We start from the raw sequence: 16,809 nt of genomic DNA on the forward strand, positions 1-16,809 counted from the left end.
AGGCAGTGTAATCAGGATTAAATCTTCGGATTTGATAATACCCCCAATTTTGGACTTTTAAAACTGTAAGACAAAAAATGTAATTCTCAAATATAATTTCAAGCACATACAACATCTTATCATTTTGAAATTCCAAGTACTTAATGTTACACCCTTGGCAAGATTGCTGGAGGGCTAAAGGAAAATATCCCTCTTTTGGGTTGAACTGTTGCTTTATTTTGTTACACTCCATTATGCTGAAACTCCCATGCTATTATAGTAAATAGCATATAATGAAAGGCCTTCAGAGATTTAACATCTGAAGTACAGCACGCCATACAAGTAGAGTTCAATATGTTAGTGCTAACCAGTTGCTGTGGCCTGTATTATTGAGGTTTGATGGTATCTTTTTTTTAAAATTAGTATGCATTCCAAGAAGAAGAGGAGAGGCCTTTACCTGTTCCAGGTTCACAATGTTGTAAGTATCACAGAATGCAAATGGTTATGTATGTGAAAGACTAGTTATTAATTTACAGAATAAGACTCATCATTTCTCAACAAAAAGAATCTGTATTCTATTTTAAAAAAATCAAAACAGGAGACATTTAGTTTGCATAAACGTATGCATATCGGCCCAATAAACAATCCGTGTAGGTGGTTTAAATACCCTGTACTAATCAGCAATAGAAGCATTAGGATTAAATTGGTTATTCACGAATTTCTAAAGCCATTGAATTGCTTGACAACTACCTGACACTATACCATTTATGACTATCAGGATCACTGGTTTTACAGTGATTAAATAGTGCCAAATTGTGTTTTTATTACTAGGGATTCAATGATTTTACCACTGTTTTGAGGAACAAAAGTTTGATCCGTTGTCACATGAAAACTGTAAATCAGTGGCCTTGATGATATTTAATATAAGCTTTTAAGATATGAAAAAGACTCTTGATATCAGCTGAGTTGTATGTTCATTTCATTAAGGTTACATTACAAACTATCTTTTCCATTAGTCATTATGTCAGAATAATTATATTTTTGTACCTCAGTTGATACAATACACAAAGTGAACTAGTGCCAAATAACATTGAGACCCGAATGGCATGAACATGATTTTGCATGATTGGATAAAATGTAATGATGGACGTTTGTGCTCCCACTGTTCACAGACCTATCTGCCTACATACACTGTAGCAGCTAATGTACCTCAGTTGTAAAGTTTTTAAAATTAATGCTTTAACACACACACAATCACTCATGATTAGTAATCCTTTTCTGGCTCCTATAAAAAGAAAGTAGGATGATGACCGAGTTCTGATATGTATTGAGAAACATACTTATATTATTCTGTGCAACGGATTGTGCAATTGTGTGTTGTGATGTGTTGCAAGCCCTCTTCCCTTGCTTCTTTTTGGATGTCCTCTTAGAAACTATGACAAGGGAATTGGTTTACCATTTTGATGGCTTAGATTTGAATTATTTTCATTAAACAAAAAGAGCTTCTCATGGAAACCTGTCCCAGTGCGGAAATTAGTTTTGCATATTATGAATACTTGTGGCAAAGCAATAGTAAGTCATTGTAATTCTTGCTTTGCAACCCAGTGCTGCTTGATTCTCCAGTCCAACAACTATTCTAGTGATGAGTTTTGACAATTCTCAGTTGGGTTGGTAGGTGGGATGACAAGGTAGTAAGATGAAAGCTGACATTGCCCATTTCATGCTGAAGAAAATATATATTTTTTGCAGCAGAGCATGGAAAGGCTTTGTCACTGAAGTGTGAATGTGCCCTGGGGACTGAGGTGTGAATATGACTTGCTAATTCTCTTGCCTTTATACAGTTAGGGGCTTAGATAGAGATGACGAACAGAGAATATTAAAGCAGGTGTAAGTGGTTACATTTGTGCAATAAATAGGCCAGGATCATGTTTATTCATAATGTTAGCCTTGCATATGCTACATTTTTATTACTTGTTTTATATTTAAATAAAACATGAATGTATGTTATACAAAGTGTGTAACCTGTCTGTTTTTAAGTGAGCACCCTTGATTAATCTTAAATGCATTATTACCATGGTTGTTGTACTTGTATCATGATTTTATTCACCCTGGTTATATGTATTCAAATTGAAAAGTTGCTCCAACTGGGATTTCAGCTTCATAGACTTGATTATTAGAGCTCACTTCAATTGATCCATCATTGGATTAGCAGGTTTAAGTACCTTCGAGAAAATGCAATAGAATTCCATTCAAATGTAGTTAACAGTTGCCAGTGACTAAATTTTCTAAAATGGGTGAAGGCTAGCTAGCATGATTGTGTAGATTTTATATAACCATTGCTTGACCAAACACTGAATCCCAAGGAACTTAGTAGGGAAATGTGACATTAAGTCCTTTTGTAATTAACATACTCCATTAAAGGGGTATTCTTGTATGTTTTAAAATTTTGTGACATAATGTAGACCATCTTTAACCTGTTTTTCTGGAATATTAGTAATCCATTGATTAATGTCTTGTTGGATGTTCACTGGTTGATCATCTTTCTGGTATTGAGGTTCAAATAGATCAATTGGACATTTAAGGTTCAGGGAAAGTACATTTCATAGAAGCTTCTGCAAAATGTAAGTAGAGTTAAGAACTTCTCATAAGTTTGGAGTTTTTTTTGCCACCTTTGCTTCAAGGCAAAGTGATTTCAAGAACACATTGATTTGAAGGTGGCAGCATAACTCATGATTGGGTCCAGATCTCTAAGTGGAGTTTAACTCTAGTCTGTTTAAAAAGTGCTTAGGCAACCCATCGCTTCTCCTGGGCACTTTATAAACTTAGTATTGAGTATTTTTAAGCTTATGAGAAAATGGACGCTGTTACCCATGCCCTCTTAACATTAAACTAAGCTGCTAGATAGTTGGGCGTCGCACTTATATACAAGTACATTTTTGCAAAGTTCTCTCCTGGTGGGCAACCTGCAAGGCACAGCTTGTAGAATAACTGAGGTCGTGCCACCTGCACTTAGCACTCTGCAGCTATCAATCACAGACTGGATAGTCTAGTAGAACTACATCCAAGTAATAATTTGCTTACTGATGTAGCCTGGGATGAAAGATATTATTTTTATGATGGCAGTTTGGATTTTATCTTGCAAGAGAGAAAAGCTGATATTTTGTCATAGGGCATTTGCTATGAATTTGTAAGATTTTGGAGAGCTGCATTTGGAACTCAAGTCTGAAGCTGTAGTTAAAAATTTTTTTTCATGAAATACAATCATTAATTGAATCCTTAAGAAGCCTGTCTCAGTGACCATTAATTTTAAATGGAAAAGAGAGCAGCGGGGATATAAAGGAGCAGTGGCCTGAGGCCAGAGATTAAAAGCGGAGCGAGCGCAATGAGAGCAGTGGGGATGTAAAGGAGCAGCGGCCCGTGACCAGAGATTAAAAGCGGAGCGAGCGCAATGAGAGCAGTGGGGATGTAAAGGAGCAGCGGCCCAGGATCCGGATATAAAGGAGCAGTGGCTTAGGACCCGGATATAAAGGAGCAGTGGCCCAGGGCCCGGATATAAAGGAGCAGTAGCCCAGGGCCCGGATATTAAGGAGCAGCGGCCTGGAGACCCCGATATAAAGGAACAGCGGCCCAGGGCCCGGATATTAAGGAGCAGCGGCCTGGAGAACCCGATGTAAAGGATCAGCGGCCCAGGATCTGGATATAAAGGAGCAGTGGCTTAGGACCCGGATATAAAGGAGCAGCGGCCCATGACCCGGATTTAAAGGAGTAGTGGCCCGGAGACCCGGATATAAAGGAGTAGTGGTCCGTAGAACCTGATATAAAGGATCAGCGGCCCAGGACCCGGATATAAAGGCGCAGCGGCCCAGGACCCGGATATAAAGGCGCAGCGGCCCAGGACCCGGATATAAAGGCGCAGCGACCCAGGACCTGGATATAAAGGAGCAGCGGCCTGGAGACTTGGATATAAAGGAGCAGCGGCCTGGAGACTTGGATATAAAGGAGCAGCGACCTGGAGACTTGGATATAAAGGAGCAGAGACCCGGAGACTTGGATATAAAGGAGCAGCGGAGAGAGAGAGCGAGCAAAAATAATCAAGGCGTGACGTCTCAGAACAGTAGGTGGTGATTGAGTATTACTGTTTTTTTTGCTCTATAAGCTAGGGCAGTGGTTTAAACTAAGAGCTGGGAAACCATAACTATTACTTTATTAAATCAATAACTTAAACTAGATAAACTAATTAGTTAATAAAACAAGATATCGAGTGAATAAAAGCTTTAACTAATTAAATATATAAAACAAGGTAGTTAGAGATGGCAGGGCAGGTGGTATGTCATACCTGCAGCATGTGGGAGTTTGTGGAGACCAGTGAGATCCCGAGCAACCACATCTGCAGTAAGTGTCTGCAGCTCGAGGAACTTTGGCTCAGAGTTGTTGAGCTGGAGTCCGAGCTGCAGGCATTGTGATTCATCATAGAATCATAGAATCATAGAAGTTACAACATGGAAACAGGCCCTTCGGCCCAACATGTCCATGTCGCCCAGTTTATACCACTAAGCTAGTCCCAATTGCCTGCACTTGGCCCATATCCCTCGATACCCATCTTCCCCATGTAACTGTCCAAATGCTTTTTAAAAGACAAAATTGTACCCGCCTCTACTACTGCCTCTGGCAGCTCGTTCCAGACACTCACCACCCTTTGAGTGAAAAAATTGCCCCTCTGGATCCTTTTGTATCTCTCCCCTCTCACCTTAAATCTGTGCCCCCTCGTTATAGACTCCCCTACCTTTGGGAAAAGATTTTGACTATCGACCTTATCTATGCCCCTCATTATTTTATAGACTTCTATAAGATCACCCCTTAACCTCCTACTCTCCAGGGAATAAAGTCCCAGTCTGTCTAACCTCTCCCTGTAAGTCAAACCATCAAGTCCCGGTAGCATCCTAGTAAATCTTTTCTGCACTCTTTCTAGTTTAATAATATCCTTTCTATAATAGGGTGACCAGAACTGTACATAGTACTCCAAGTGTGGCCTCACCAATGCCCTGTACAACTTCAACAAGACATCCCAACTCCTGCATTCAATGTTCTGACCAATGAAACCAAGCATGCTGAATGCCTTCTTCACCACCCTATCCACCTGTGACTCCACTTTCAAGGAGCTATGAATCTGTACTCCTAGATCTCTTTGTTCTATAACTCTCCCCAACGCCCTACCATTAACGGAGTAGGTCCTGGCCCGATTCGATCTACCAAAATGCATCACCTCACATTTATCTAAATTAAACTCCATCTGCCATTCATCGGCCCACTGGCCCAATTTATCAAGATCCCGTTGCAATCCTAGATAACCTTCTTCACTGTCCACAATGCCACCAATCTTGGTGTCATCTGCAAACTTACTAACCATGCCTCCTAAATTCTCATCCAAATCATTAATATAAATAACAAATAACAGCGGACCCAGCACCGATCCCTGAGGCACACCGCTGGACACAGGCATCCAGTTTGAAAAACAACCCTCGACAACCACCCTCTGTCTTCTGTCGTCAAGCCAATTTTGTATCCAATTGGCTACCTCACCTTGGATCCCATGAGATTTAACCTTATGTAACAACCTACCATGCGGTACCTTGTCAAATGCTTTGCTGAAGTCCATGTAGACCACGTCTACTGCACAGCCCTCATCTATCTTCTTGGTTACCCCTTCAAAAAACTCAATCAAATTCGTGAGACATGATTTTCCTCTCACAAAACCATGCTGACTGTTCCTAATTAGTCCCTGCCTCTCCAAATGCCTGTAGATTCTGTCCCTCAGAATACCCTCTAACAACTTACCCACTACAGATGTCAGGCTCACTGGTCTGTAGTTCCCAGGCTTTTCCCTGCCGCCCTTCTTAAACAAAGGCACAACATTTGCTACCCTCCAATCTTCAGGCACCTCACCTGTAGCGGTGGATGATTCAAATATCTCTGCTAGGGGACCCGCAATTTCCTCCCTAACCTCCCATAACGTCCTGGGATACATTTCATCAGGTCCCGGAGATTTATCTACCTTGATGCGCGTTAAGACTTCCAGCACCTCCCTCTCTGTAATATGTACACTCCTCAAGACATCACTATTTATTTCCCCAAGTTCCCTAACATCCATGCCTTTCTCAACCGTAAATACCGATGTGAAATATTCATTCAGGATCTCACCCATCTCTTGTGGTTCCGCACATAGATGACCTTGTTGATCCTTAAGAGGCCCTACTCTCTCCCTAGTTACCCTTTTGCCCTTTATGTATTTGTAGAAGCTCTTTGGATTCACCTTTGCCTGATCTGCCAAAGCAATCTCATATCCCCTTTTTGCCCTCCTGATTTCTCTCTTAACTCTACTGCGGCAATCTCTATACTCTTCAAGGGATCCACTTGATCCCAGCTGCCTATGCATGTCATATGCCTCCTTCTTCTTTTTGACTAGTGCCTCAATCTCCCGAGTCATCCAAGGTTCCCTACTTCTACCAGCCTTGCCCTTCACTTTATAAGGAATGTGCTTACCCTGAACCCTGGTTAACACACTTTTGAAAGCCTCCCACTTACCAGACGTCCCTTTGCCTGCCAACAGACTCTCCCAATCAACTTCTGAAAGTTCCTGTCTAATACCATCAAAATTGGCCTTTCCCCAATTTAGAATTTTAACTTTTGGGCCAGACCTATCCTTCTCCATAGCTATCTTAAAACTAATGGAATTATGATCACTGGTCCCAAAGTGATCCCTCACTAACACTTCTGTCACCTGCCCTTCCTTATTTCCCAAGAGGAGGTCAAGTTTTGCCCCCTCTCTAGTCGGGCCATCCACATACTGAATGAGAAATTCCTCCTGAATACACTCAACAAATTTCTCTCCATCCAAGCCCCTAATGCTATGGCTGTCCCAGTCAATGTTGGGAAAGTTAAAGTCCCCTACTATTACCACCCTATTTTTCTTGCAGCTGTCTGTAATCTCCTTACATATTTGCTCCTCAATTTCCCGTTGACTATTTGGGGGTCTGTAGTACAATCCTATCAAAGTGATCTCTCCCTTCTTATTTTTCAGTTCTACCCATATGGACTCAGTGGGCGAACCCTCGGATATATCCCCTCTCACTACTGCCGTGATGTTCTCCCTAATCAAGAACGCAACTCCCCCTCCTCTCTTACCTCCTGCTCTATCTTTCCTATAGCATCTGTACCCTGGAACATTGAGCTGCCAGTCCTGCCCCTCCCTTAGCCATGTTTCAGTAATAGCTATAACATCCCAGTCCCATGTACCCATCCATGCCCTGAGTTCATCTGCCTTGCCCATCAGACTTCTTGCATTGAAATAAATGCAGTTTAATCTAGACTTCCCTTGGTCTTTGCCCTGCTTTCTCAGACCATCTGTCCGGTCATGTTCTGTACACTCTCCCTTACTGCCTTTTGTTTCTGTCACCACTTTATTTCCCACTGACTTCCTGCATCGGTTCCCATCCCCCTGCCACATTAGTTTAAACCCTCCCCAACAGCACTGGCAAACACTCCCCCTAGGACATTGGTTCCAGTCCTGCCCAGATGCAGACCGTCCAATTTGTACTGGTCCCACCTCCCCCAGAACCGGTTCCAATGGCCCAGGAATTTGAATCCCTCCAGCTTGCACCATCTCTCAAGCCACGTATTCATCTTAGCTATCCTGTCATTCCTACTCTGACTAACCCGTGGCACTGGTAGCAATCCTGAGATTACTACCTTTGAGGTCCTACTCTTTAGTTTAACTCCTAACTCCCTAAATTCAGCTTGTAGGACCTCATCCTGTTTTTTACCTATATCGTTGGTGCCTATATGCACCACGACAACTGGCTGTTCACCCTCCCCCTCCAGAATGTCCTGCAGCCGCTCCGAGACATCCTTGACCCTTGCACCAGGGAGGCAACATACCATCCTGGAGTCTCGGTTGCGTCCGCAGAAACGCCTGTCTATTCCCCTTACAATCGAGTCCCCTATCACTATAGCTCTGCCACTCTTTTTCCTGCCCTCCTGTGCAGCAGAGCCAGCCACGGTGCCATGAACCTGGCCACTGCCACCTTCCCCTGGTGAGCCATCTCCGCCAACAGTATCCAAAACGGTATACCTGTTTTGGAGGGAGATGACCGCAGGGGACCCCTGCACTGCCTTCCTACTCTTCCTCTGTCTGTTGGTCACCCATTCACTATCTCCCTCAGTAATTTTTATCTGCGGTGTGACCAACTCACTGAACGTGCTATCCACGACTTTCTCAGCATCGCGGATGCTCCAAAGTGAGTCCATCCGCAGCTCCAGAGCCGTCAAGCGGTCAAACAATAGCTGCAGCTGGACACACTTCCCGCAGGTGAAGGAATCAGGGATACAGGAAGGAGCCCTGAATTCCCACATCCCACAAGAGGAACATGACACGGTGCTGGGATCTCCTGCCATGACTTAACCCTTAAATTAGCTTAAGAACAACTACAATGTCAAGAGAAAAAAAAAAGGAAAGAAAAACTACTTACCACTCCCTTTAAGGAGTTTACTCCTTTAAATTGTTCTCAATTTAGAGAATGTTAACTACACTAGTGACCTTGATTCACTAAAAAATAAACGCTACTTCCTATAAGACCTGCAGACCTTCCCTTTCCTTTTACTTCAGTTACTGCAGATAAGGAGAAATACTCACCTGAACCTACTCACCAATCAGGTGCCTCCCCTGTGTCGCGTCCCGATCTGATTCCTGACGTCACTTCGAACTCGGTCGCAGCTCCGCTCGGCTCCTCTCAGCGCTCTGAAATCCCGCCTTTTATCGGACGCTCCCTCCGCTCGGCTCGGCTCCTCTCAGCTGTTCTCAGCGCTCTGAAATCCCGCCTTTTATCGGACGCTCCCTCCGCTCGGCTCGGCTCCTCTCAGCTGTTCTCAGCGCTCTGAAATCCCGCCTTTTATCGGACGCTCCCTCCGCTCGGCTCGGCTCCTCTCAGCTGTTCTCAGCGCTCTGAAATCCCGCCTTTTATCGGACGCTCCCTCCGCTCGGCTCGGCTCCTCTCAGCTGTCAGGGAGAGGGAGAGTTATCTAAACATTTTGATCCAGGAGGCAGTCATACCCCTTAGATCAGGTAGTAGTTTAGATTTGGTCAGTGGTCAGGGTCAGGAGGATGTGACTGCTAGTCAGGCAGGTACGGGGACTCAGGATGCAGTGATGGAGGAGCCTCAGCCTTTGACGTTGTCCAACAGGGACGAGGTACTTGCTACCGTTATGGATAAGGACAAAGGCTGCAGGGAGGACGGGCAAACTGACCACGGCACCGCCGTACAGGAGGCCATTCAAGTGGAGGGAGTATAAAGGTACGTGGTAGTGCTAGGGAATAATATAGTCAGGGGGATAGATATTGTTCTCAGCAGCCGTGACCAGGTGTCCTGAAGGCTGTTGCCTGCCCGGTACCAGGGTTAAGGATATCTCCTCGTGGCTGGAAATGAACTTGGAGCATGAGGGGAGGATCCAGTTGTCATGGTCCACGTAGGAACCAATGCCATAGTAGAACTAGGAATGAGGTTCTGCTGAGGGAGTTTGAGGAGCTCGGGTCCAAATTAATAAGCAGAACCTCAGAGGTAATAATCTCTGGATTACTACCTGAGCCATGAGCAAATAGGGTCAAACAGATCAGAGAGTTAAATGCATGGCTCAAAGAGTGGTGTGGGAGACAGAGGTTTCGATTTGTGGGGCACTGGCACCAGTACTGGGGAAAGAGGGAGCTGTTCTGTTGGGACGGGCTCCACTTAAACCGGGCTGGGATCAGAGTCCTGGCGAATCAAATAACTTGGGCTGTAGATAGGGCTTTAAACTAAAAAAGGAGGGGTTAGGAGGAGGGTTCAGGTGAGGGGAAATTTATAAACCTAAAGAGAAAAGTCGAGGCCATAGAGCAGTGTAGCAATTTGGGTAAAGATAAGCAGAGTGTGACAGGAAGGGTCAGAGAGTTTAACGGTAATAGTGCATCAGTGAATAAGGTCAAATCAGGGAAAAATAGTAAAAAGTTAAAATTAAAGGCACTTTATCTGAATGCACAAAGCATTCGTAACAAGTTAGACGAATTAATGGCACAAATAGAGATAAATGGGTTTGATCTCGTAGCCATTACTGAGACGTGGTTGCAAGGTGACCAAGGTTTGTGAACAAAATATTCCAGGGTACTTGACTTTTCAAAAAGACAGACAAAATGGAAAAGGAGGGGGGATAGCCCTGATAAAGTATGACAAAAGGACAGTAGTGAGAAAGGATCTTGGCTCAGAAGATCAGGAAGTAGAATCAGTATGGGTGGAAATAAGAAATAGCAAGGGGCAGGAAACATTGGTGGGAGTAGTTTATAGGCCCCCTAACGGTAGTTATATTGTTGGACAGAGTATTAATCAAGAAATAAGAGGAGCTTGTAACAAAGGCAATGCAATAATCGGAGTGGACTTTAATCTTCATATAGACAGGGCAAATCAAATTGGCAAAAGTAGTTTGTATTCGGTAAGGTGCAACACAAAACGTTGTTACACAAGATAAGGACTCATAGGGTTGGGGGTAATATATTAGCATGGATAGAGGATTGGTTAACTGACAGAAAACAAAGATTAGGAATAAACGGGTCATTTTCAGGTTGGCAGTGGGGTTACTAGTGGGGTGCTGCAAAGATCAGTGCTAGGGCTTCAGCTAGTCACAATCTATATTAATGACTTAGATGAAGGGACCGAGTGTAATGTATCCAAGTTTGCTGATGATACAAAACTAGGTTGGAAAGTAAGCTTTGAGGAGGATACAGAGTCTGCAAAGGGATATAGACAGGTTAAGTGAGTGGGCAATGAGGTGGCAAATGGAGTATAATGTGGGGAAATGTGAGATTATTCACTTTGGTAGGAAGAATAGAAGAACAGAATATTTTTTAAATGGTGAAAAGCTATTAAATGTTGGTGTTCAGAGGGATTTGGGTGTCCTTGTACATGAAACACAGGAAGTTAACAAGTAATTAGGAAGGCAAATGGTATGTTGGTCTTTACTGCAAGGGTAAACAATTTTACAACACCAAGTTATAGTCCAGCAATTTTATTTTAAATTCACAAGCTTTCGGAGGCTTCCTCCTTCGTCAGGTAAAAGCTTGTGAATTTAAAATAAAATTGCTGGACTATAACTTGGTGTTGTAAAATTGTTTACAATTGTCAACCCCAGTCCATCACCGGCATCTCCACATCTTTACTGCAAGGGGGTTGGAGTATAAGAGTAAGGAAGTCTTGCTGCAATTGTACAGAGCTTTGGTGAGACCACACCTGGAGTACTGAGTACATTTTTGGTCGTCTTACCTAAGAAAGAAAATACTTTCCTTAGAGGCGGTGCAACAAAGGTTCACTAGATTGTTTCTTGGGATGAGAGGGTTGTCCTATGAGGAGAGATTGGGTAGAATGGGCCTGTACTCTCTGGAGTTTAGAAGATTGAGAGGTGATCTCATTGAAACATATCAGATTCTGAGAGGGCTTGACAGGGTGGATGCTGAGAGGTTGTTTCCCCTGGCTGGAGAGTCCAGAACTAGAGGGCATAGTCTCGGGATAAGGGGTCGGCCATTTAGGACTGAGATGAGGAGAAATTCTTTCACTCAGAGGATCATGAACCTTTATAGTTAAGTCTGGAGATGACATAGGCCTTAGTAGGAATTTCAGCAACAGAAGGGCTGAGGCATAGGGGAGGTCAGTGATGAAAGGAAGCATTATCGTTGATGGAAAGGATGTGGGATTTAAACGTAAGCAGAACGCCAAGATTGCTAACGATATGGTTTAGCCTAGAAGAATGACTAGGGAGGCTGATAGTCAGTAGCAAGAAAGTGGAGTTTGTAGTGAGGTCCAAAGACAATGGCCTTAGTCTCTTCAATGAGCTGCAAGAAGTTGTGCCTCATCCAGGAGCTGATGATTTGATGGTGTGGAGGCATTTGCGGGCTCGAGAGAAGTGGTGGTGAGCTAGAGCTGTCTATCATCACTGTACATATGGAAGCTGACCCTGTGTCTGTAGATGATGTTGCTGAGGGGGCAGCATGTCGATAAGGAAGATTGAGCCAAGATTAGATCTTTGAGGTATCCCAGAGGTAACAGTGCTGGGGTGAGGGGGAACAGACGTCATCGATGGAGATGTGCTCGTTGTGTTTGGATAGTTAGAAATGGAACCATGCTAGGACAGCCCTATGAAGCTGGCCATGGAGGTGAGGTGTTTGAGGAGGTGTGGTCCATGGTGTAAAGAACAACTCAAAGTTATCTAATGTCAGACTAGTAGTAACTTGATTTAACAGCTGCATTATGTATTTCTCTCTTGGATTCACTGATGCTTAGGTCATGTCTTTTCACTTTTTACCTAACTCAACATATAATCTTTTCCTGTTTTGTAGTTGCTCCTTATAATCACAGTGCATGCCGTTGGCTTTGATGGTGGATAATATCACAACCATATATATATTAATGACTTGGACTTGATCTTGGGGGTACAGGGCACAATTTCAAAATTTGCAGATAACTCAAAACTTGGAAGTGTAGTAAACAGTGAGGAGGATAGTAATAGGCTTCAAGAGGACATAGACAGGCTGGTGGAATGGGCAAAAAAACGGCAGATGAAATTTAATGTAGAGAAGTGCAAAGTGATACATTTTGACAGGAAGAATGAGGAGAGACGATATAAACTAAATGGTACAATTCTAAAGGGTGTGCAGGAACAAAGAGACCTGGGGACAAATGTGCACAAATCTTTGAAGGTGGCAGGACACGTTGAGAAAGCAGTTTAAAAAAGCATATGGGATCCTGAGCTTTATAAATAGAAGTTATGTTGAACCTTTATAAAACACTGGTTCGGCCACAACTGGAGTATTGTGTTCGATTCTGGGCACCGGACTTCAGGAAGGTTGTGAAGGCCTTGGAGAAGATACAGAAAAGATTTACTAGAATGGTTCCAGGGATGAGGGACTTCAGATACGTGGATAGATTGGAGAAGCTGGGGTGGTTCTCCTTAGAGCAGAGAAGGTTGAGAAGAGATTTGATAGAAGTGTTCAAAATCATGAGGGGTTTAGATAAAGTAAATAAAAAGAAACTGTTCCCATTGGCGGAAGGGTTGAGAACCAGAGGACACAGATTTAAGGTGATTGGCAAAAGAACCAAAGGCAACGTGAGGAAAAACTTTTATACGCAGCGAGTAGTTATGATCTGGAATGCATTGCTTAAAAGGATGGTGGATGCAGATTCAAACATGGCTTTCAAAAAGGAATTGGATAAATATTTGAAGGGAAAAAATTTGCAGGGCTACAGGGAAAGGGTGAGGGAATGGGATTAACTGGATTGCTCTTACAAAGAGCTGGCACAGGCTTGATGAGCCGAATGGCTGCCTTCTGTGCTGTAATGGTTCTATGATTCTACTCTATGATTCTCAATACAAATTATCAGCAAATAAATATCAAAATATGAAAGCTACATAAATTAGATTTCAAGATTGGTATAGATTACAGCATTTTATTTCACTGTTATGAATTCAAGTTTGCCATAGATACTTTCTCAACTACAAAAGAACCAGTTGCTCCCATAAGTAGGCGGAGTTCCTTGCTTCACAGGGAGTTGTTTCCCACTGCCCTATCTCTGTACGATAGCGTGACCTGCGGTGTAACATAGTGGGGTCTAAATTGGGCCGCATAGCGCCCGTTGTGTAGGCGCAACGCGAACTTCTAAGGACCCAAAATGGCCTCCGGAATATATGTGCACACTTCTAGTGTGTCGTGCACTGGACACCATATCGGTAAAGACGTTGTGCCCGCGCAGATAACGAACGCCGGCACAATGTAAAGTAGGGAGAATAAGCGGTAGATCAGTGTGCAATGCTGATTTAAAGGGACAGATGCGATTTTGGAACTCCCCACTCCAGCCAATGCATTGTCTTAACCTCGCACAGCTGAACTGATCTGAAACAGCATGGAAGACCCCCACTAGTGTTATTTAAAGGAATCATGCAGGAGTTACAAGTTAGTTGCTGGATTATTGCTTCTGGCTGCTGATGCATTTGTACCTGTTTTTGGAGGTCTCCTACACTTGAATGCTAGAACTAGGGGACATAGCCTAAAAATTAGAGCCAGGACTTGCAGGAGTGACGTTAGGAAATACTTCTACATGCAAAGGGTGGTAGAAGTTTGGAACGCTGTTCCACAAACGGCAGATGACGCTAGCTCAATTGTTAGTTTTAAATCTAAGATTGATAGATCTTTGTTAACCAAAGGTATTAAGGGATATGGAGCAAAGGCGGGTACATGGAGTTAGATCACAGATCAACCATGATCTCACTGAATGGTGGAACAGGCTCGAGGGGCTAAATGGCATACTCCTGTTCCTATCTTCCTATGTTCCTATGATAAAGTTTCAGTACTCTACAGGGAATGGGCTGGCTAGCTGACAGGCAACAGCAAGGGCACTGGCGGAGTGGCAGGAATGCTGTCATGCTGAGAGAGGACAGCAGGTTCATGTTCCATGGAGCCACTGCCACTTGCCGCCCCCTGTTATGCGCCACCTTCTCCTGCAAGAAAGTGGGACGTCTGTCGGTGAGTGTCCTGCAAGATGTTTGGGTGATGTGGCTGTTGTGGTTGAATAGCTGCCAATGTGTGTGACCTGTGAGTTGTGGGTGTGCGATTTGCAACAGTGTTAATGTGTGAGGGTGAGAGGAAGCATCTGATTGAGTTGAGTACTGATTGAAAGAGTTTGTGGTAGATGGGTGATGGGGGGTGTAGTGTGTGGAGCAGTGGATGCGGCTAGTGGTGCAGTTGGTAGGAGATGCCACTTGACAGTTGACCTCACCCACCTTGACCGCTCGTGTCAAAGCACTGAACTTCTTCCTGCACTGCATCCATGTTTGTGGTGCTATGCGCCTGGCATTGACTTTGTCGCCTGCTGCCTCCGGAGCATATGCCTGGAGGGCTTCTTGCGCCCCCCCCCTGTGTATATAAGATGCCCCTCCTTCTGTCCACCTTTTGCACCAAGGCCTCTAGTGCATCATCAGAGAACCTTGGTGCACGCCCAGTACAAACTCAGATTGGCGGGGTCTGGCATGCAGATTGAAGTATGTGGGATTTAGTAGTGCGCAACCTTTATTCATTTTAAAATAACCCAACAGTTTGTAAACATAGTGACAGGACCTGTATCTGTGTTTTACGTGTGCGATGTCTGATCTCTATTCAGACTCCGTGCGGACCCGTATCTTATATTTTGCAAATAACAGAATCCCGCAAACGTTGAGCAGCCCAGTTGTTGCTCATTAAAAATTCCAGAGGTCCCATCATCACCATGCTGCATTATATTACAGTACAGATTCACTTCCGAATTGACTTCCACCACTTTCTGCAGCTACAATGCACCTTCCCTTTAAGACGTGCGAGCCATTTGTGATATCTGGGCCCCCTGCTGGTGAGCAGCCACTCAACAGCTCAGGTAGCCCTGGTTGCACGCAGCAATCGGGTAAATCACCAGGCAGCATGAATGTTACATGCAGCCTGTGTATCAACGATCGGGCGTGGGTTAATCACGCACCGCGACCATAGCGCCCGGTTTCGGAGATTATGCACTATAACCCCTAGTAGCTCCTTGTGATCTGATCCACATTTTGCACCTTTTGCACTTGTACTTCTTCAATCTCTTGAAAGGCAGTCTGAGGAAACACTTGGTGAGATAAAGTCAGATACAAATAATTCAGCTGCTTTATTTCATACACAACAGCTGTTATGACTGAGTCATTTAATTTGATCCGTACAACATACCTTCATACAATAATGCAAAATAAAGAATGTTCCATCTTAAGCCCACATCAGTGGATCATCTGACTTAACTTAAGCACAATGGCTTCTATCTGTCCTCCAGCATTTGTAACCTCTTCACTCAATGCAAGCTCTTGCAACTATCTCCTTTAATAAGTCTGACTGCTCCCTCAACCGTCCGATTTCAAAAAAGCCTCTGTCAGCTTGTGTCCCAGCCTGTATCTCTTTATCTCAGCAGTTGAGAGTGGCCTTGAACTGGCTCTCCTCCCAACTCCCTCCTGCTCTTCTGCTGCCACCTGCTCCTCCTCACTCGTGCTCTACTTTTTCTGATAATTTAGCACCATCATTGAAAGGTTTGCTTGGAATTGTATATGCATATGGGCAGCCTTCTGATTGTTTGTCAAAGGTAAAATGTTCTCAAATGATTAGCATGAGGCCATGATGAGGATGCCACTGGTTGTTGTGTGTGTTTCTATCATGCTATACTATTTTACTGGAAAAAGGTACATTAAGCAAACGCAACCTTTCAATGTGTTAAGCTTCTTCTGCAGCTGAGCCAAGCACCTGCTGACCACAAAAACTGCATTTCAGCACCTCTTGCTACACAGCCTGGACAGTTGCCTGCTGAGGCGGGTGCCTATCCAACCTAAAGATGACAACCCTGCTTTGCTTCACCTCTTGCAATATTACCTCAAGGCTTCTGTCTGTAAAAGGAGCAGTCCTCCCTCCTCCCTCCTCCCTCCTCCCTGGGCTTTTGCATTCTGCTCTGCTTTCTTTAATACACCAACAAAACAATTTCAAAACACTCGTTTGCAAAGCATCGAAAGCATAGGTGCCCATTTAAGGGTCCGCATTAGCAGTCCGTTTCTGCTTCTGCACAGGATATCCTCTCTCCCTGCCCCATGCTTCCATTGCATTGACCAATCAATAGGTGCTGGGAGCACTGCATAATTATTAAAGTAAGGAAGCCTTGGAAAATACCAGGTAGTTCCCCACGCACCAGTAGTGCAAGGTGCAATTGCTGCAAATGGGAA

General features: G+C 44.0%; 1 protein-coding gene across 1 annotated transcript in view; it reads left to right on the top strand.

Moving 5' to 3' along the window:
• The window catches only part of unc13a (unc-13 homolog A (C. elegans)), a 340,969-nt gene that overhangs the window by 73,771 nt on the left and 250,389 nt on the right, over positions 1-16,809 (top strand). The window contains exon 7 of the mRNA XM_067968623.1: positions 403-457. Within this exon, the coding sequence (XP_067824724.1) occupies positions 403-457 (55 nt within the window). The remainder of the gene's footprint in view (positions 1-402; positions 458-16,809) is intronic.

This window comes from Heptranchias perlo, chromosome 29 (genome assembly GCF_035084215.1).
Source record: "Heptranchias perlo isolate sHepPer1 chromosome 29, sHepPer1.hap1, whole genome shotgun sequence".
Lineage (NCBI taxonomy): Eukaryota > Metazoa > Chordata > Chondrichthyes > Hexanchiformes > Hexanchidae > Heptranchias > Heptranchias perlo.